General features: G+C 35.3%; 1 protein-coding gene across 1 annotated transcript in view; it reads left to right on the forward strand.

The window, feature by feature from the left end:
* TTC27 (tetratricopeptide repeat domain 27) overlaps positions 1 to 21,078 on the forward strand; it is a 105,346-nt gene that overhangs the window by 54,236 nt on the left and 30,032 nt on the right. Inside the window, exons 8-9 of the mRNA XM_009072037.1 lie at positions 14,521 to 14,616; positions 16,619 to 16,741. Coding sequence (XP_009070285.1) covers positions 14,521 to 14,616; positions 16,619 to 16,741 — 219 coding nt within the window. The remainder of the gene's footprint in view (positions 1 to 14,520; positions 14,617 to 16,618; positions 16,742 to 21,078) is intronic.

The raw sequence follows: 21,078 nt of genomic DNA on the forward strand, positions 1-21,078 counted from the left end.
AAGGAAATACTACGTCAGAAGTTCATGATTCCAGTTATCTTCTACTCATGACCCTGACCTCTTTTGTGCTAATCTTGATATCAAAATGCATTATATTTCATTTGGGATTGTTGGACTCATTTCCTCTTGTGTGCTTTTCTTCCCCACCCAGCTGCAAAAGCCCTGTTATAGAGAAACTGCAGCTATTTTTAGTAAAATGATTCTTGACAACCTAAGTGAATATTTGTTTCTTAGTTGGCTAGTATTGTTTTCAAAGTGAAATACACACTTGCAGCGCCTGATATAATAAACCAAAACATTCACATTAAGAATCTACTACATGACTCACTTTAAAAAATATACAGACCTGCACAGTTCCAGCACACTCATCAGCTGCTGCCCCGATATTCTTCCTTAAAACTACCAACATCATCTTGCAGCTTAAAAGTTCACCTCGAGTTATGCAAAAACTAAGTAGTATTTGGTAGTCCAGTACCTCAAGTTCTGGTGTATAAATGCCTTATGAATTTTTGCCTTCTCCCTTATAGGTGAAACCAGTTCATAAGAGTCAAGAAGTAGTCTTTTTCTCAATAAGTCTGGAATTTGAAGACATTGTGATGTGGAAACATTTGGATTATGATCTTGCTTAAACATGAAAGGCATATTTAAGGAATAAGTTTGAAGTGATGAATTAATTTAATGGAGTGGGGAAGAATGAATTATCAGAATATCATAAAGCAGAGGACAGGGAAATGTTGTGTAAACAGTAGCTTTCCAGTTTTTCACCATATAAACAAAAAACAAAACAGCTTTAACTGGTATACCAGAGATTTAGGCTGAAAAACCTCTTAGGTAAAAGGGCTACTAGAGGTAAGCAGTGAAACAAGCATAATTTTTCTAAATGCTCATTCGGAAATAAGGTTAGCAAGGAGTGATAAATGTTTAGTTTTATGTATAGAGTAGGAAGTGTAGAATAATTATAATGATAATAATTATGTAGGAAGTGTAGATAATTTAGCTGAACTGTTAATGCTGCATACTTAAAAATGTTAATCTCTTTGTACATTTGTTACCTCCATTGACGATGCAGTCACTACCCGTAGAAAGGCAAAGTTCAAAAGTCAAAGTAGTAACACAGTTACGATATAAGCTAAGGTGCAGAAAAAATTATTAATTCATCAATTAAGCAATTAATGTTTAGATGTTTTGTTATGAAATTATGCTTAGAGTCAGCAATCTCAATTAATGTACTAGCAGGATGCATGATCTTATAAAAATCATTGGTGAAGTACCTGGAACAAGAATATGTTGAAGCTGTCCTGCGGCTGCAAAGGGATGTTTTCTTTCATAGCTTAAGGCCTAGTTTATTCAGAATTGAGAAACTCCTTGGGAGCTGACAGAACAAGAAGGCATGTTTTGTGTGTTTGCTCTATGAAGGTAGGACTAAAATGCTGAAATCTATTTATTTTCATGTGTAATCAGAACCTATGCATTTCTAAGATCTCTATAAGAAAGGAGCAGATTGTAAATGCAAAAATCATTATGATAGTTGCCTTTTGGTTACAAGGCCTATAGTATGTTAAATTTGTATAATAATGTGATTTTGCTTTATTTGCTAATTGCACTTCCATTTCCATATAGAAGTGTCTTAAAACAATGACAAGTTAACTTCTTTCTTTAGGGCATGAGAAATGCCACTCATTATTCTCTAATATTTATATTTTAAAAACCCCAGGAATTTTATGCTAGAGTCCAAAATGTGTTTGCATTGAATACTTCTGGATTATAAAAAATAACATAGGAATAAGGCTATATATAAATGAAGGACAGTCTGGTTCTCATTGCTGCTGAAAATTAATATGTTGAAGGAAGAGAACAGAAGATACAAATCTAGAAAAACCTAACCAAACAAATTAAACAAACCAACACCTCGCCCAAATTATTTGCTGACTGAAATAGTATTCAAGTTTATTCATTCAAATTGCATAAATTTATACAGTTCTCTCTGGCTCAATTATGCTTCATGTTTGATGATGCAAATCTTTCTGCATATTCTGTTTGATTAGAGTAGTAGTCTATGAAAAATATGGAAAGTACTCCAGAAAATGGCTTTTTGAAAGCCAGATTAAGGCAAACAGAAGGAATTATGCATTCCATTTAGATTTTAATTATTTTCAAGAAGAAAAAAAATACATGCCCTGAGGATGATAGTTTTGATAGTGGTAATCAGTTTATTACAGGTAAGAAATTAAATCAGTTAAATAAAACAAAGCAGTTCTCTTTGTCCTCTCCATTTTTTCTCCAAGGAATTCTGCCCTGCAAAAGCCTGCCAAATGCATGAGTTTCTCAACTTGATGAGAAGGCACTAAATGCATCGGTTATTGTAGTTCAAGAAGTTCCAGGGCCATGGTGAACTGTCCTGCAAAACATAGGGGATTAATTCATTCTTGAGAGACTAATTCTTAGTCACACATGTAGCCGATATGGTTGTCTTATTTACTGAAATGAAGCTAAGATGTATGAAAGCAATTGCTGGGAAAGGGTACAACAACAATGAGACAAATGTTATTGATAGAAGTGTTTGTTCATGTTTTAGTATTTTGAAAGTCATCCAGCATTGTTCTGAAAAATTCTTTCATTAGAAGGTATTTTAGTGCTCCTTTAACCACTGCAGGAAATGAGACTAGAGACTGCTTTTAGTTTTAAAAGTATTTAAAGTAAATGAATATGAAAATAGTGCTTGTCTCATATTTTCAAAAGTTAGAATAGATACGAAGTCAAAGCCAACTTAGAAGAAGGACTTTTCTTTTGGGAGCTTCTGTCAGTAGGGCTTTTCTTTTCTCCTGATGCAAAAAAAAAAATTTTTACTTCCTCATGTTAGCATGCAAGCTGTGATTTCAAGGGAAGCCAATGCATTTATTGTCAAAGGAGATTTTCAGTGGAAAATCTGATAAAAACTGAAAAGAATTGCTCTCAAGTGTTTAAGGTCAAGAAAGTGTTTGTATAGCCAAATCAGGGTAGAGGCTAAGAACAGTACATAGGAAGCATTTTACTTTTATTATGTAGGTCAACACCAGGGATAATCAAGGAGAATGTTGGAGAAAATTTGTTTCTTGAATAGCATTAAGAGTCAGATTTCAGCAGATCAGTTTCTGCAGTGAAACTATGAAGTATAAAATGTGGAGATTTGTAATCTTTGTCCTGGAGAATATGGATTCACAGAGAGTGAGGTTAAGGGATTTGTAAAAAAGGTCATTAAACTGGTGATGAATCCTGGTGAGATAAATATAGAAATAGTGAAGGAAAATAGTGCTTGTGGAAAAGATAAAATATGAAAGAATAGGTTATTGTCTAATTATCAAGGAAAATTTTATTTAATATTAAATGATAGTATCATTTACAAAAATAAGAACTAACTCCAAAAGCAAAAATGTTCATGCTTTGAAATTAGTTTGTGATGTTGTAATATGGGGACTTTTTCTGATAGATGCTTCTGCTGAAAGAATTTCCCTCATGCCAAGGGCCTTGCTCTCCATTAAGTTACAGGGAGGGTTGGGTTTTTTAAAAAAAGTGTTTAATATGGTGACTGTTCTGGTTTCTAAATGTTTAGAGGTAGAAAAATTTTGTGAATCTAGTATGTAAAGAATCAGTTGATTGGAAACTGTTGTACTGGAGTCAGATGTTGCAGTGGTGTGTGCTGGATGTAGCTTCTAACCAGAGGATTGATTTTTCTGGCCTAATTCAACGCATTTACTCCCTGTTCCAGTTATAGTTATCAACTTAGGAATATATTTGGCTTCTGAACTTTCCAAACTGATTTAAGGACCATTGATTCAAGTAATCATTTGGACTGGTGTTTGGAGAGTTCCATAATGATACGATACTGGATCGTTTCAACATTTCCATTTATTTTGCCGTTATCCAGTTTCTTCACAGTATTGCTGTCTGCCTGAAAATTGTAAATGATAGCACTGTGGTTTTGTGATAAGACTTGGTCATTTTGAGAGATGTGGGGATGTTTTTCTAAGCAGTATGCCTGAACAAGATTTTTAAATGGCATAAATATTATTGTTTGTAGCTGTTATGCACATTGCTGTGCTATACCTGCCCATTTTTCCAGATACAGATCTGTGCAAACATTGAAGTTGCCTAGAAATAGAAACACGTAGTAAATGATTCTACCACGGAATTCTCCTTCTGCTTTTTTTCGTTTTCCTTTGTGTAAAATGCACACAAACCAAGGTCATTAATAATGTTGGAAGTTCAGACACTTAAAAAGGTCTAAAATGCCAAATTGTAGTGCAATCTTAAACTGTTTCAGGATCCCACCTCCCAGGCTGCATCTTGCTGTTTTCTCTGGTCTGAAATCTGCCTTCCACCCTCTGGTTCTCCAGTAAGGGTACAGGCTGATGGCTGAATGAATGGCCAGAGGCCCAGCAGATTGTTAGGCACATGTTCTTCTCTCACCTGGTAAAAACGGTGGCAGCTGCTGGTGGAGGAGTTAATGTGTCCTCTCCTTCTGCCTCAGGTTAGAATCTCTCAAGTAAAAGAGTGTAGATGAAAGCAAAGTCTATCTGTTCCTTTGGCAGCAGCGTGCTACCTTCTCCTGAAGATCTGGAAGAAAATTGTCTCCAGTGTAAAACTGGTACTATTAGAACTTGCAACTGATTGTCCTCAGTTAGGTAATTGAAAGCTATTAACACATTACACTGATTGTCCCTTTGTTTCTTACAGCCCATGGTTTTGTTGGCAAGGTTTTTAGTACACTGACTCCAGTTGCTCTTTTGTGAAGTAGCAGAAGATCCTTTGTTGTCCAGTCTCTGTCCCTCAACCTGTTTGATATGAGTGACCAGCATAGACCATAAACCTTTGTCCAGCTGAATGAAAACTTTATTTTGGTCTGGTTTTTTAATTGGTTATGTACCAAATAGGCTACACCCATTATGGCTATATATGATTGTCCAAAGAACTGGATTTTTGTGGATTCCTCCTTTTTCAGCACAGAACTGAGTCTTCAGGGAAGCTTGATATGCTTCTATTTGAATATGTCTTAAAATCAGGCATGGAATATTTAATGCGTTTAGACTGTTTTCATTTTTGCTGGAAACTGAACTCATTTCAAATCAGTTGTTGCTGCAGATGCTTATTTTTCCTCCTTGTTGAGTAGATCAATCATTAACAGAGAATGATAGGGGGTTTGTTTGTTTTTCCTTGATGTATAGAGAGCTTTCCAGGAACATGTGAAGAACTGGATTGGATGTCTTTCAAGAAAATACATATATTGAAAACAGACTTCTTTATATGTGACTGCCTTTCTTTGGGAGAGCTAAAGTTCAAACACTTTGCCCGTGTGTCATATTTCTAATGTACTTACCATCATACACTGGATGGTTGCTGGGTCAGACTCAGCTACTGGAAGAATGTGTATTTCCTGCCAAGTAATTTTTCAACAGAAACTACTGGGTATCATTCAAGGTTTCACTGTATAGAGAAACTGTTCTTGGGAAAAAGGTATTTTTAATTTTTTTTTGTAAGAAGGGAAAACAATGGACGTCCCAAGATGTTATCTGAGACATACTGATTCAATGCAGGACAAAATAGACTAGACTGGTCTGTCTTTTCTCTTTGTACTTCTATCCCCTTCATCAAATAACTAAAGATGTTCTTGGCATTTTTATCTGAATGACAATAGTCGAAAAGCAGATATGAGCAAAAAAACACTTTGCAGGTATAAAAAAAATAAACAAACTGGCTATTTCTAATTCAGAAAGAAGAGCTCTTGGCAATTAAAGCAGCTGAATATCTATGGTTTCAAGTTAGAGGTATCTAGATAAGGCTGGACAGCATTGCTTTCTTTCTTACAGGCATCTAAGAACACCTTAATAACATTGACAGAATTATGCTTGGTGTGACTACCAGTAAAAAAAATGCATTGAGTTACATGAATACATCACATTTTTTTGGTGTTGTTTTTCCCTCTGATATTTATATTTGTGTCACAAAATACCATTTGGTCTCTGCCTTAGGTAAGAGGAAGCTGAAAATGTTTGCATGCTTGCAGTTAATAACAAGGTCTTAAGAACTTTTCCTCTGAAATTATTTGGTTTTTAGTATTTTTTGTTTACATTCTTCAGAAATGACCATCTAATTTCCAACTTCTTAATTTTTTTGCCATATGTAAATGTTTATTTTTAGTATTTATTTCTGGTATGTTCGTTTATGTTTTGTGATAAAACTTGAGTGAGGCTTTTCCCACTACTTACAGACAATTTGTACTTTTTTTTGTTTCATTGCTTTTGTATGTGCAAAATACTGCACAATTTCCCATAACCAAAATGCAGTTGTGTGGTATATGGTAGGTAAACTCAAGTCTGTTAGCAGTAGAAAAGGAACAGGGTGTTCCAGTTGGAATACAGGATAGATTAAATGGGTCATAAAGAGTTATGTAAGTTTATCATTATCATACTTAAACTAACAATGAAATGCTGCATATAAAAATATTAAATTAAAGGGTTTAGCTTGACTATCCCCTTTCTTTCATGGTTTTTCTAAGGCAGAACTACATGTCTCAAAGAATATGTCTGTTATATATCACAAAACACAAATGTTTGACGTAACTTACTCTCTATAACATGTTTCTGTAATGCCTGATGGGAGTGAGGAGGAAAGATCACACCAGAACAGATGATTTCTGGTGTGAGAACAGTCAGATCTTTATTAAAGGTTACAAGCAAGTTCCTTCTTTGCCAAAAAAATTGACACAACCTTTGTTTGAAAAAAAAAGTTTATTTGCTTATGCTTTGAAAAGGAATAACAGCCTCAAGTGCATCAAACTTGAAACATTGTAGACAATTTCGTAGTCGCAATCTGTCTTTGAGAGAATACTGCATTATTCTCAGGTTGATGTCAGGCACTGACAATGAAATCGACTCTGTGTGCAGATGCCACAGAGATAGCTGTCCTGAAAAAGCCTCGACTAGCATCTTCTCAGCCCTGAAACTTTTAAGTAGTTGGTAAGGAGTAGCTGATGCTGAGTTTCTTTAGCTGTGTAGGGGGAGAAGGAAGTAGGAGACAGTAGAGGAGAATCCATGTCCTTATGCATGCTCAATACTATTGGTACTTACACCCTTCAGAGATGGAACATCTTAACTGAAGAATTCATCAAAATAAGCTACTAGAAGATTACTGGGATGGATAGTGCTGAATCCAGTACAAGACCACCTCTTGTTTTTACAGATCAAAGAGATTACTGTCTCTAGTCTAGGCTGGGAGGGAAAGAAAAGCAAAGTAGTAGTTGGGGAATTAGTTTGCTGTTTAAAAAGGGATTAGGCTAATTTGAAAGAATATGCATAGCAAATTTCTGTTTATATTTCATTCGAAGGAGTTTTTCCTCTCCTGTGTAAAGCTGCGAGAAATTGGGACCATTTTCTTGTGTCTTTTTTCGTTTAAAGCCAATAACCTGGGACACTGAACACTGTCCTTTCTTTCAGTGTAGTGATTACATACAGTTGAGATTTTTACCAAAGCACTGAGGACAGTAGTTAAAACACTGCTTTAAATGCAAATAGACTTAGCTTTGAAAACTTGCATTCTGAAGTCTTCTTGAATGTTTCAGTTAATTTTGTTTCAAGCACTGCTGCTTGTTAGATTTCTAGAGTCCTCATTAGTTTGTTAGTAATTTCTGACTTTGAAGCATCCTGGCATCTGTGCAGCTCCTGTGTTCCAGGCACCTTGTAACCTTTCCCTGGCAATACCAAGTAGGCAGTCAGTGCTATAGGACATTGTAAAGTTAGCTGTAACAAATTTTAAACCAGTGGTTAGTTCCTCGGGACCAGTGTGATAGATAGTCCTCTAGTTGGTTTAAATATACACCTCATTTAGGTCAAGCCTTACAAGCAATAAATAATTTGATTGGAAGAATGACTTAAAGGGTGAATTTGCAAAGTGAGCAAAATCTCAAGTTTTCAAGGCTACAAGATTTTAATGAAACCAAGACTTGTATTTTAATGAGGTGTAAAAAGGAGGGTAAGATTTTTGTCCTTTTAAGCCCTGAACTTCTGCAGTTCTTACAGAACATTTTTATCCTCCTGAGAATGTGAATAATGTAAAATCTCAAGAAAAATCTCTTCGTCTTGGCATCTTTGCACAATGTAAGAAAATGGTCTTTTTGAGTTGCCACAAATCACAAATCATAATTTATAATAGTGATCACTAATAAATTTTCCTCTGAGTGGGAGGTTTCTTCTTGATGTTGAAATACATCCTTGCTTAATAGTTTTTGGTGTGTGTTTGGGTGCCTTAGTTCTTGACTGTTCAGAGATTTTCATTATTTAACAGAAATACATAATCTGCGAGCTTTTAAAAGGATGGCTCATTATTACCTTTAAGTCAACAAAGTCCTGTCTGAAATGTCAAAATGCTGTTTTGAATAATGGTTGAATGTAATATGTCCAAATGAACTGGGTTCATATCTATTTTTCTAGTGATAAAATTAGCAATCAATAAAGTAATCACTACTTGATCATAATCTCTGTCATGACATTTAGACTAGACCCGAAATTACTCTCTCCCGTTAAGCAAAACCTTACTGCATTATTATATGAAGACTGTTTTTATTGTTTCCTAATTTCTGGCATGGCTTCACCAGTAGTTTAGGTGTTTTGACCATTGGATTTTAGAAGTCTGCAGATGTCTCAGTTTATCCCAATGGTTTTTGATACAGGAATTCTTGGATTGCCAAAAAGCTGTTGAATCAAGTTTGTTGTTTGAACTGTAAATATGTGGGTTTGTGCTTTTTCAAAGAAAGATTACCAATAGATTATAACTCAGGGTCTAATTACGTATCCACAAAATACTAAAATAGAGTATTTTCAAAAAGCTTGAAATATCCGATCTAATTCACAAGACAGGAAATTTGGAAAATTCTAATTATTGTGCATATTTAATTGCCTTTGTCACCCGTTTTCTAATATGTATGCAGTTTTTCTGAATTTTCAACACTGATTATGTGTGTTTTCTTCAGAGGGAATGCAGCTTTTATTGCTGATTTTCTGTATTTACATATTACTGAGTATACTGTTGTGGAACACAGCTCTGACAGTTGCTGTCATAATACATCCCAAATTAACTTGGACTATAGTTCTTTCTTGTACAGCATTTTTCAGGCTTTATTGTTAGAAAATGTAATGTGGCAGAGGCCAACTTAACCAATGATAAAGCCAATTAATGTTTTGAAACTTCTAGAATTATGTAGATTTTCTGTTAGACAAGTATTTCAATATCCCTGCCTCCTAAAGTAAATATTTTAAAGCATTTATAATTAAGTCTTAAGTTGTGTGAAAGTTTGAGTTAATTTAACAATAAATCTCTGGAAGTTTTACAGGAGTCTAAGTATTACAGGGTCCACAAGAACTGCTTGCTGCATAAGCTTAAAAGATGTCAACTTTTTGTTTCATAAATATTAAGCAGTAGAAACTCTGTCTGTGAGACCAGGTTCTGTGGCAGGAAATCAAAGGAGCTTTTTGATGATAAATTTTCCTGTTTATTCATAATTTTAAAAATCAGCTTATGAATAAAATAAGCACTTTGTAATTCTACAACCAGACATAGACATGTAGTTGCTGTTGTTTTTACGGAGCTTTCCTCTACTTTGTTCTTGAGTAAATAACGTAGGTGAGCTCAGTTCAGTTTGGGTTATACACCTGCCAAATTCTTAGAAATCATAGTGATGATGACATGAGATGAGATAGCAGAATTGTCCTGCTGACATGCCCCATTCACTACCTTTCTTCGAAGCAGCTGAACAATTCCAACTGTGTCATTGTGCCATCAGGTGCTTCTGTGCCTGATGCACCCAGGCAGTCCCAAAGCTGATGTCCATACTTTGACACTTGAAAAGGTCTCCAGGTTGTATAAGCAGCTAAGGGAACAGCTAGAATACAAGAGCAGAGGATTTGTGACATCAAGTTGCTTATTATAAAACATGCAGAGGGCAAAAGCAGAGCAAGATAATGCTATCATGTTGGCCAAGGTTAGGTGATAGCAAAACATTGGGGTTTATGGCTGTTGTGAGCACTCATGTAGAAAGGACTCTTGGGTGGATGATCACCACTGGACTCCCAGAGGTATTAACTAGGGCTTGATTCTGGCAGGCTGACAAGATCTCTAGACTGAGAAGCAGAAGACTAGAAAACACTTGTCTAGTCTTCCTCCCTATAAAATGATATCTAGCATACCAGGTTAAGTCGAGGGGTATGGGGGATTGAAAGATGTGGTAGTGATTGTGGTACTGATAAGTGCATAGAGAGTAATCAGGTACTGAAGCATAAAGACTAATGTTTATTAATAGGGTGTGGTTGGTGGGAAACAGCTGGATGTCTGGATAGCAGTGGGATAAAACAGAAAACCAAAACAAACAAGCTATGATGATTGACACAGTGTGAAACAAGCTGTTGTGCAGGTGGAAGAAATATGGTGGAACTATATAATGTGACTGGAACACTAAAACTGGAATTGCTCTTGTTGGAAAGGATAGGTAAAGGGAAAAGTGATGCAATCACACTGTGTATTAGTGATGTGAAAGCCTGGGAAGAAGTGAGATGAAATAGCAGGGTCAAAATGCTGTCTATAGGTCAAGACTATTTCAAGGGAGATATTTTATTAGGGCTGGCATCTTAGTTTTGGGTATGGACAGGCCTGTCTTCAGTTGTTTTGAGGTGAGAGATCCAAATGGAATTAAATAGCTTCTGCACAAGCAAAGGTGTGTGATGCTGTTTTCAAGAAGTTTCTGATGAGTATCCTGTTCTTTTTAAAAGACAGGGATTTAGGGCTGTTTTTGTTTGGTTTGGAGGGGATTTTTTCCCTAAATAAGCTTGGATTAGGAGAGCCTTCAGGTGAAATAGGAGGAAAAGAGCATTTGCATGTAGTTACAGTTTTACATAGTAAGGGGCATTTTCTTTTTTCAATAAAGTACACTATTTCATCTGGAATAAAGAGGTTAAGAATAGAAAGAAGGGTGTGAAGGTCTGGCATTTATTTACCTCAGATGCAAAAATTACCTGAAGGTTGTATTTTAACAATAAGGATAAAGCTTTGAGGGAGGGACTTCAGACCAATTGGTTGATAACAAATTTAAAAGTAGTACTATAAGTAGGTTGAGAAATCAAATAGCATTACATCATAGAAAATGACAACTCTGAGAAACCCTAAGGGTCTAATAGTAGGTCCAGAGGCTAAGGTACAGAGATAGGGTCTGGCTAAAAAGAAAAAAATGTCCTAACTCTGTTAGCTATTGAAGAAAAGGACAGTAAAACATGTGGAGTGGATGAAGAGCTTGACATTTAGTCAGGCTCAAAAATCAAAGCTGATATTTTATCACCAGGACCAATAGCCATGTTACACATATGTTGAACACAGAAGCAAAGCAAGGATGTACAATGGGAATGAATGTATGGAAATGACATCCAAGGTGGGAAAAATCCTTTACAAACTTCATGGATAATTACTGGCTGAGTTTGATTAGAAGAATTATTAATATGAAGTTGATTAGTAAAGTAAAAGCTCTAATGTGATCATTTAAAATCAACATGGTATGCTTATCCCAAGCAGGCTGCCTGTTGTAGTACTTAATCTTGGTACCAGAGATTGGAGTATGAGGTGGGGAGAATAAATTGTAGTTTCTAGAGCTGTCCTTTCCTACTTTTATGTGGCACTAATGTAGTCTTTGCTCATGGTATAACATACCATCAGAACTATCTATGTTTTTGTTGCTTGCAGAGTGGATTAATGTCTATGTCTGTACAGTATGTTTTGATGTAAGAACTCATTATCTGTGACAGCTCAAGCCTTGGGGAAAGGAGGGTGTGTTACATGGTGGGGGGGAGTGACCTGTTAAGCCTAATGTTTGGAAATGTTGCTGATAGAAGAACTCATGTATCATTTAGAGTTGTGAATTTTTGTTGGTTTCTGTTCTATTTCTATTTAACAATTTCCAAAGGCAGGAATTTGAGTCTCAAGTTAAACTAAGGTACAAAATCTTATGTCTGACTGTGTTGGAAGTGTTCTGTATTTACATAGGTTTTTTATTACAGAGTGTTTATGTTGAAGGTTATTAATGAAAAAAATTTCAAATTAATAATTTCTCTAAGCATGAGCAAAACTAGAAAATCCTAAATATATCCCACAAAATAATTTTTGTTGAGGAGAACAGGAGATGAAAAGCAGAAAATGTTTTCAGTCAATCAAAATATTTTAGTGACCTCTTGCTGATCTGTTGTTATGTGATTGGATATTAGCTGTGCAATTATGTTAGGATTCTCAATTTCTTTCACTATACAGCCCAAATTTGTGTTCTTCAAGCACAAGTCAGAAATAGAATTCTGCGATTTTTTGAGTAACTTAATTGTTTTCCTCACTAGTAGCCAGAACCACCAGAGCTTGTTTTTTCAGCGTATGAGAGTATATAAACCATGGATTTTATCTACTTTATTAAATGGTTCATTGCCATTTACTATTGTTTAAGGAATGTGTAATATTCATGTTATACCTACATTTTCAATTTTTGTTGGAACTCCGAACAGAGTAGAGTTTTTGTTTTGGGGAGGGGGAGAATTTTACTTCTAAATAGTCATATTCTCCTACAATATGTCACTTTCATTAGGCTTTTCTGATTGTGAAGTGTAGAAACGATATGGCCACAATTTTCCAATTAAATATGTTGCTTCTGAAAATCTATTTTTCTTTGAATTGCAGTTTTTCTTTTGGAACAATACAAATTTAAAAAAAGGAGGGGCCAAAAAGCTAAAACCAAACTAAAATATTCTGAAACATATTCTGCTTTTCATCTCCTATTCTCCTCAAAAAAATTATTTTGTGGGACATATTTAGGATTTTCTAGCTTTGCTCATGCTTAGAGCAATTATTATTTTTAAATTTTTCAACTGTATTTTACTACCTTGTCTGGTCTTGTAAAATGATTACCCAAGGAACTGGCTGATTTTTTTTAGTTGATTTTTTTATTGCAACAGAGTATAGAAAAATGTGCTTCTGCACAGCATTAGAACATTTCGGTGGAGATAAACAAGCAAAATATGACTTGTTATATAGTTCATAGTCAAGTGAAGTCTGTAATTAAATAGTATTACTTTAAAAGTTTTATTTTAATCCAAGTCCTTTTGGATTGCCTGAAACTGTGTAAAGGAATGTGAATTTATTAGTCTGACTCTTTCCTTACTACAAATACACCCCAACCATTTTCTTGGGATAGATTTCTGAATAATCTCTAGGAACAGGTCTCTGGAGACAATTTTATGAAAAAGCATGTGAATCAATTTGAATATTTTAAGTATTAGTGTTTAAAATTAGAAGGTTACACACAGATGTAAAGCCAAAATAATTGCTGCATGTTGTGATTTTTTTGTCTTACTAAAAGAATGAAGCCACATAATAAATCCCATTAACATCAATAGCAGATAGAAGATGCTTAGAAGTTTAAATCACATAATTGGTTATTTTAATTTTGTGCAGCTATCATTTGCATTATTAATATGGATTGGGTAGCCAACGGTTGGATTTAGAAAAAGAGAAAGAAATGATCCTATCCATTTTTACCTTTGGGAATCTTTGCATCCATCTGCCAGTCTGAGAAAATTCTGGCAACCTGTCTAGCTCCTTCTATAAATCTTTGAGTTATTAACAAGACTTCTATCAGTGAATCATGTAAAGGCAAGTAATTTAATACTCCCTTATTTATGCCTCTGGCCTAAAATTTGCCAGTTTAATGCTGACCGACCTCTGAAGAGAGTTTCTCCCTTATATTAAAGTTTCTAACTAACTTTATGTCTGTAACCTCCTTTAATATTTTGTTTTTCTTACTACTGAATTTTGATTTAAATAACTTCATAGTAGATTTTTAAAGAAGAAGTTAGTGGTGCAGTTTTGCTCTGCAAAAGTTACCATTCTCTTTCAAAGAGCTTCAGGAGAAAACTTTTCAGCAATCCAAAGCTCCACAAAAAAAAATAAAAAAATAGCCTGAGTTGAATTGTACACCAAGTCACAATAATTTATTCTGTGTTAGAACTGTTTCCAGAGCCATAGTCCACTGTAGTATGCTTGTCTTTCTCTTTCTAATAAGAAATGTCATGCCTAAAGTACACCAATACTATCTTAGGGGAAAACTAGTGAAAGGATTGAAATGCATTATGTATAATCATTTTAATATTTGTCACACTTTGACTCTTCAAGTATTTGTTTGGGTTTGTAAATTTGATTCTTATTCCTGTTACATGCACTTCGAAATCTGAATATTTTCAAAGCTTGTTATTTATTATTACTTGTGAGAAAGGGTTCCTACATAAATGTTAATTTTATTTTTTTTACATGGGTAATAAAACGGCTTGTAGCATATTATGGTCTAAGCTTACTGGCATCTAGTGTTATCTTGATTATAATTTCTCCATTATGTCAAGAATGCCTAAAATTCTGAATGCTTAGGTTGATTAAGTCTAAGTAAATACTAAATCAGAATGTACTTTGCATTTACAGGCACTTGCAGACCAGTTTGAAAATGTGAATACATCAGTATCTGAACGCATGAAGATTTTCTACTGTTGTCAGGTGCCTCCACATTGGGCCATACAGGTGTGAAACCATCCAGTTTCAAGTTTTGCTTATAAGTCTGTGGTGGTAATTTTTGATACTGCATCACTTGAAAGTCAAGAGAGCATGACATGATCTTGGATTGAAACACTGTAGAAGTAAAGATGTAACCTAACAATACACCAGGGTTTTTTGGGGGGAAAAAAAATCAAGTTCTACAGTGTTTTGCTTTCAGATGTCTTGCTCTGTCATGCACACAAGTAATTGCTTGTTAGTGCAATTCTTAGACTAAAGCTTAAAAGTTTCCAACATATCCCCTATAAAAATAATCTTGCCACTGTCTTACTGTTTATTACTGTTTTGCTTGTGCTATTGTTACTTGCATCTTGTCTTTTAATGATCACTTCAGGAAGTGGATCATGGTGAAAGCAGCCAAATTAGGAGTCAATATTACACTGATGAACTCCTTGAGCTGAGAAGGTCTTCATTTTTTATATATGCCCCTTTTTACTAGTGCTGACAGGATTTTTTTTACTTATAACTACAGTGTTTATCTTGAAAATAAACTCTAGAACAGAAATCTACACAGTAGAGTCTTATCTGATGATGCTGCATTTAACAAACTTGAGAAAACTGCATTGCATAACCTCAGAGGTGTTAATTTTGTTTATTTTTAATGGTGTTTTATTCCTTTTTTATTTTTAATTTCAATGCATGCTGTTTTAACCAATCATATCTTCTCCTAGCATTCTGAAGTTATTCTACACAACCTTTCAACAGGCACTTGCAATAAAACTAGCAAATGTGGTTTTCATTTCCAGTTGTCAGAGTGGCACTTTTCAATCCAAGCCAGTTTTCTAAGCCAAAGATAGAAATACCAAAATAGTATAATGGAAGATGGGTGCAGTCTTCCAGTCACAGTAACGAAGACACGTGACTTATATAAATTTTACCAAATTTAACTCTGATTGAATTTAATTAAGCATAAATAAGATTTAGTTCCAGAGACTGGCAAATGTAGGTTTTTTCCTAACTGATTAATATCAAGCTAATAAACAATTATCTGTAACTTTGTTGTGGGTTTTGAAAATTTGATACATATTTATGTCAAAGAATTGTAGCCAGGTCTTAATTTTTTTACTGCCAATCTTATTCCCTTATGGTAACTCCTTGGATTTGTAACAGATGCTGAACCCAAGGCAAGAAAAAGAGGTCCTTGACAGTGAATTTCAGAGAATCTATTCAAGATTACCGAAACCACTGCATAGATTAACTGTATGGGATCTCATAGCATAAGTGGCTGTCCTTATGCAGAACACTCCCATTTATTATTGCAAACCTAATTGTGAATAAGTTGCTCTTACCTGCCATGAAAGCATGTGTTGTTTGTTTTAAAATCGAAAAGATAACTCATTTATTTTCATAAGTACACTGAAATAATAGCTGAGTTTGAAATGGCAAGGGGGCTGATTTAACTGTGCGGAAAACTCAACTAGGGAGTTGACCCTGAACTCAAATCCAATATTGATTTGGCTAAAAACTAACACCTTTTGGCAGTGGCTGTTTGGGACAGTGACTTCTCACAAGTGCCAAACGGAATTGTATCACAGGCTTACTCTGCATCCTTATTTTTCCACAGGTACGTGTTACTATGGCAAAGCATTGCTAGAAGTGGCTTTAATTCCCTACTTCCATCTGTTTCCCACTCTCAGCATTCCCAACATCCTGCTGCAGCTGTTCTCTAGCCACATGGGCCATGTGCCTCATTTAAGGGCCAGAAGTTCATCTCTGTCAATTCATTCTTGCCATGTCCATTTCCATTTTTGTATTATAGTATCAAATTGTTCAAATCACAACAATTATTATTCCATTGATGTGGTCTTTTTGAGGTATATACACTGATTGAGGTTCCAACTTGAAGGTTCGAGATATTAATTCCACGTTATCTATCTGCTTTCTTGTCAGAAATGCTTCTAGCATTTTAAAAACATAAATAGTATTTACTTACCTATTTTCAGTTACTTGGAATTTCTTGTCTTTCCAGCGTCAGCTTGCAAACATACTTTTTGAACTGGGATGCACCAGCTCTGCATTGCAAGTGTTTGAGGAGTTGGAAATGTGGGAAGATGCAGTAATCTGCTATGAGAGAGCAGGACAACATGGAAAGGTAAGAAAAGCGTTTTATACAGCTGAGATCCTGTCTTGAAATAGCATCTGAAGGAGGAAGGACTGTCTGGCTTTAGCTTTCAAGTCACTAGTGACACTCACTTCTACGGGGTATCATGAGGAAAGTCTGCTTAGGAAAAATGGACACATGGCATATGAGCTTGTCATAACCTGTGAGTGCTAAAAAACCCAATTTGGAGTAATAACCACATGACGTAGAAGTTGGTAAATAAGAAATAACTCGAGAAGCAAGAAGACTGTGATAGTGAAAATGTTCAAGGATGATGAAGTTTACTACTATGGATATACAGCAAGATGTAATATGGGCATTTAGAGAAGGGTGTAGCAAGCCATTCATGATGGGATCTTGAAACTTTGTCTGGAGAGGACATTAATTTTCTTTCCCACTTGATTTCAAACTATTAGCTGTAGTTTTCAGAAACACTTTAAATAGAATAGCATCGGTGTTTGATGCATTTAATTACTTAGTGTTAACATACTCAAACAACAGAATCAACCATTTGAGACATGAAGTGGCCTAAGATTAAAAGGCTTTATTTTGTTAAGTCTATGTTCATATTTTCCTGACTTTCATCATTTCTTTAACACTGCTACCAATATGTGTGATCAGTTTCAAACAAAGATAATTTGAAGCCATCACCTAACTATGTATCAGTGACATAACTGTTTAAAAATGCTGGAAGCAGGCTGTATCAGCCTTCCTATTGTTGATTATTCTGCTGTTACTCTTAGGGCAATGGTAGGAAGATCTTAGAAAATTAACCTGGAAGCAGTGCCTACTTGTGTGTAACTTTATCTGTGTTCTCTTTCTGTTGCAGCCAGTCACACAGAAAGGCTTTAACAGGAACTTATGCTATCAAGTAGTGTTTTCAGAATTTATATGGCTTTCAGAAATATTCACTTTCAGGCAAAAAATAAGTTTTTTCTTTTCTTCCCTTCCTTTCCCTCTGCTGTATGGTAGTATTCAATATATGAATGTGCATGTGCCTTTATGACATCATAAGTACAAAGACTCTGCTTAACATAATTTAAGCTTAATGAATAAAGAGATAGCATTTCAATTAATAGGCGTCTCATACTTACATGTTTTTCTCTAATTGTCATGCATGAAAGCCTAAATTTTGGTCATTATAAACTGGCAGATATGCCTTGCTGGCAAATTCTGTGTCACATTATGCATGCCTTGTGGATAGTATGCTAATATCACAATCTCTTCAGTACAGTGGAGAAATAGAGGTCAATATTTTCCATTTCCTGGAAATGCATTCTGTCCTAGTTACATTCACAAACTGCCCTTAGGGAGTTATGAAAATGGCACTCAGAGAATAGAACAGGATATCTGACACAGGAAGCTGCTTAGAAGTGCTTTCAGAATGCAGGATTGTGCTTTGCTTTGAAAACCAAAAAATGCTGTGTAAGTACTAAATAACAGTAGTGCTGGAAAAAAGCTGCTTTCAGACCAAAAAAGACAGAAAATTAGAAACACTTAACTATGCACCAAGGGAGGACTATTGCTCCTCTTCATTGGAAAGTGTTCACAGTGTGAACTGCCTATATTTATCAAAAATGTTTTCATGTTTTCAAACGTGGTAGTTATTCTTGCAGAAATGTATGAAAATCTCCTAGAGCAATATGTTGGTCAGTGGATGTTCATGTCATTAATGAGCTTATCATATACCTGCCCAACAAACAATCTGTTTAATAAACTTCTTTATGTTTTTCACTCACAAATGCTTTTATATAGAATATATGAATTAAAATTTTGACAAATCTAATAAAGCAGCCAGATATCAGCAATATCAATGTGTTTGAGGAGTACTTACACTTCAAAGTAATGTCTTCTTTCCTCATACCTTTGAATTACCCACTGGTAAAGAAACAGAGCAAGTAGCTAAGGCTGTGCAGAGCTCCACATGCCATTGGAAAGTACATGATTCCTTTGGTTTTACAGGGCTATGTAGCAGTACAAATTGTGCAGAGTTAGATGTCACTAACATTTAGCAGATTTTTTGTGGATTTGTTCCTGGATAGGCTCTATATTCACTTGTTTCATAACCTGAACAAAATTAATATAAACTGGTATTATACATGAGTCAACAGAAGAGTAACAGAGGGCCAAGCAATAGGCAAAACAGGGCACAGAACAAGAAAAGGAAAGTATTATAAAATCTGAACGCCCAGTGTGTTGATAGATACTGGGCTTTCTCATTTCTCATTTCACAAGTATTTTACTTGTTGGATTCCTTTGACAAATTTGTTGTAAAAGGAGACATCTCCAACACATCATGTGTGTTGTAAGAACTGGCGTTGAAAAGTGTCCTTTTCCCTTCTTTTAACTGTAAGAGGGACTCAGAGATCTCAAGAGTATTATTAACATCAGACAACTTTATTTGTAAAGAGGTCTTTGTGTAAGAGGTCTCTACCACCTCACTGGAAATGGATAATACACTAAAAACTACTATTTCCCTGGCAAATAAAAAATAAAGGATGAACCAGAGATGTTGAATTTCCAATTGTTCCACTTGAAGTGAGGCCTTTCTGTCTTGCGAGAACACTATAGCATGGTAGCTGTTGACCTTCGATAGATTCATGAGATCTGCCTTTTGGCATCAGCTTAGTATTCTGTCTTACAACACTGTTTTCAGCCCTATCCCTGTTCTATCATCTCATCAGAGTATACAGCATGGTATGCAGTCTGGTTTTAGACCCGCACACCCCAGCAATCCACGTTCTACAGGGTTATTTCTCTTGTCATGACATGACACAGGTATCTCAAAACATTTGAGCGAGGAAACACAATTACGTCAAGGTCTCGGAAGCTCACCTTTAAATTCAGGAATTCCTTCCCATATCTGAAGTGAAGTTGTTCTATACTGATTAGTTCATGAGCTCATTCAAGAACTTGATTAATTTCCGTAACAGTCATAGAAGGCAGGTAAGCCCTCCTATATGTAGCTGCAAAACTGAGAGGAGTAAGTGTCTCACCCAAGGTCATGCATGAAGTTACAGGGAAGATGAAATGAAAACCAAAAAGCTTTCCTTTTCTCTCACTACGTTTTTCCATGCTCATCTGTTCTGCTTCTTCGTACTGCTTCTCTGGTAGGCAGTCAAATAATGTGCAAGCAGAAAAGACGAAAGCTTTTTAGGAAATACTTTGAACTAGCAAAGGAATGAATTGTCAAGTAATAGAACTGGTAGATCTGTGAAGAGTGAGGCTAATATAGGCTCTTTTAGGAAACAAAATATAAGCATGGGAACATGTGGATGGGATGGCAAGTGGAAGCTGGGAAGCCAAATGCAGGATGAATTTTGAACTTGGTTTCTAGGAGTCTGTGTAGTGCGTAATAAAAAGGCACTAGCTTTTATTTAAACCAGAACCCTCTTTACTGATTAGGGAGTTTTGTGAAGTCTTGCCTGTTTAATTCCCATACCAACCATCGTAGTCCAGAAAGCAAGATAAGAGCCTAAATCTTCTTTAAATCAGCTGAGTTTTGAACTGAGCACTGAATTCCATCCACTCTGGTGCAGAATGTTCTGTGGAAAGCAGTGTTGTTATAATTACATCTGATTCAGTCAGTGAGCACTATACAACTTCATATTTTTCTTTTTTTGGGTAAATTTTAATTGAGTTTTCATATCTTATTAAATTTAGATATAATTTTTTTCTAAAATGTACTAATTGATTGTTAATATCTTGTTTAATGGGTAAGAATAAATCTCTAGTGGCTATAATTCTTTTATGCATATTGCATGAGCTGCGTGGAAAATGTTTCTCAATAATGTTTGTTGTTAAGATAAGATTTGTTTTTGCAGGAGCAGTGTTCTTACCAAAGATTAAATGTGTGTTTTTGAAAATCGTTTACTACAAGGTTAGGAGAAAGGGATGTTTTTCTTCACAAAAACCTGGGCAAAATGGGAAATCCAGTTTTAAGGTATTATCTGGTTTTGAAGAAGACAAATGTTTTGATAGTACAGGGTTGGGTTTTTTTTTTTTAGTTTGTTGTTGTGATCTTTGTATTAGCCTTTAAAGATGTAAGTAATACAAAGGTTTTCAGCATGCCAGAGAGGTGATCAGATAGCTAATCAGAGGAAGAAAAAGTCAGACTTGCTTATTTAATTTTCTGGTTTATATATGTGCTGAAATATTTATTTTGGCAGTGAATTCTTGTAAGCTTAGACCAGAACATGACATTTTTATGCTCTAAATGTGAAATACCATGAGTAAATGGTTGCCTTTCTAATCTAGGGACTGCCACAGAATAGCAATGTGAGTTTGGGAGTGCCCTGCAGAGGAAGTGGTAAAGAAGCAGCATGTAA

This window comes from Acanthisitta chloris, unplaced genomic scaffold, assembly GCF_000695815.1.
Source record: "Acanthisitta chloris isolate BGI_N310 unplaced genomic scaffold, ASM69581v1 scaffold2550, whole genome shotgun sequence".
In the NCBI taxonomy this organism is placed as follows: domain Eukaryota; kingdom Metazoa; phylum Chordata; class Aves; order Passeriformes; family Acanthisittidae; genus Acanthisitta; species Acanthisitta chloris.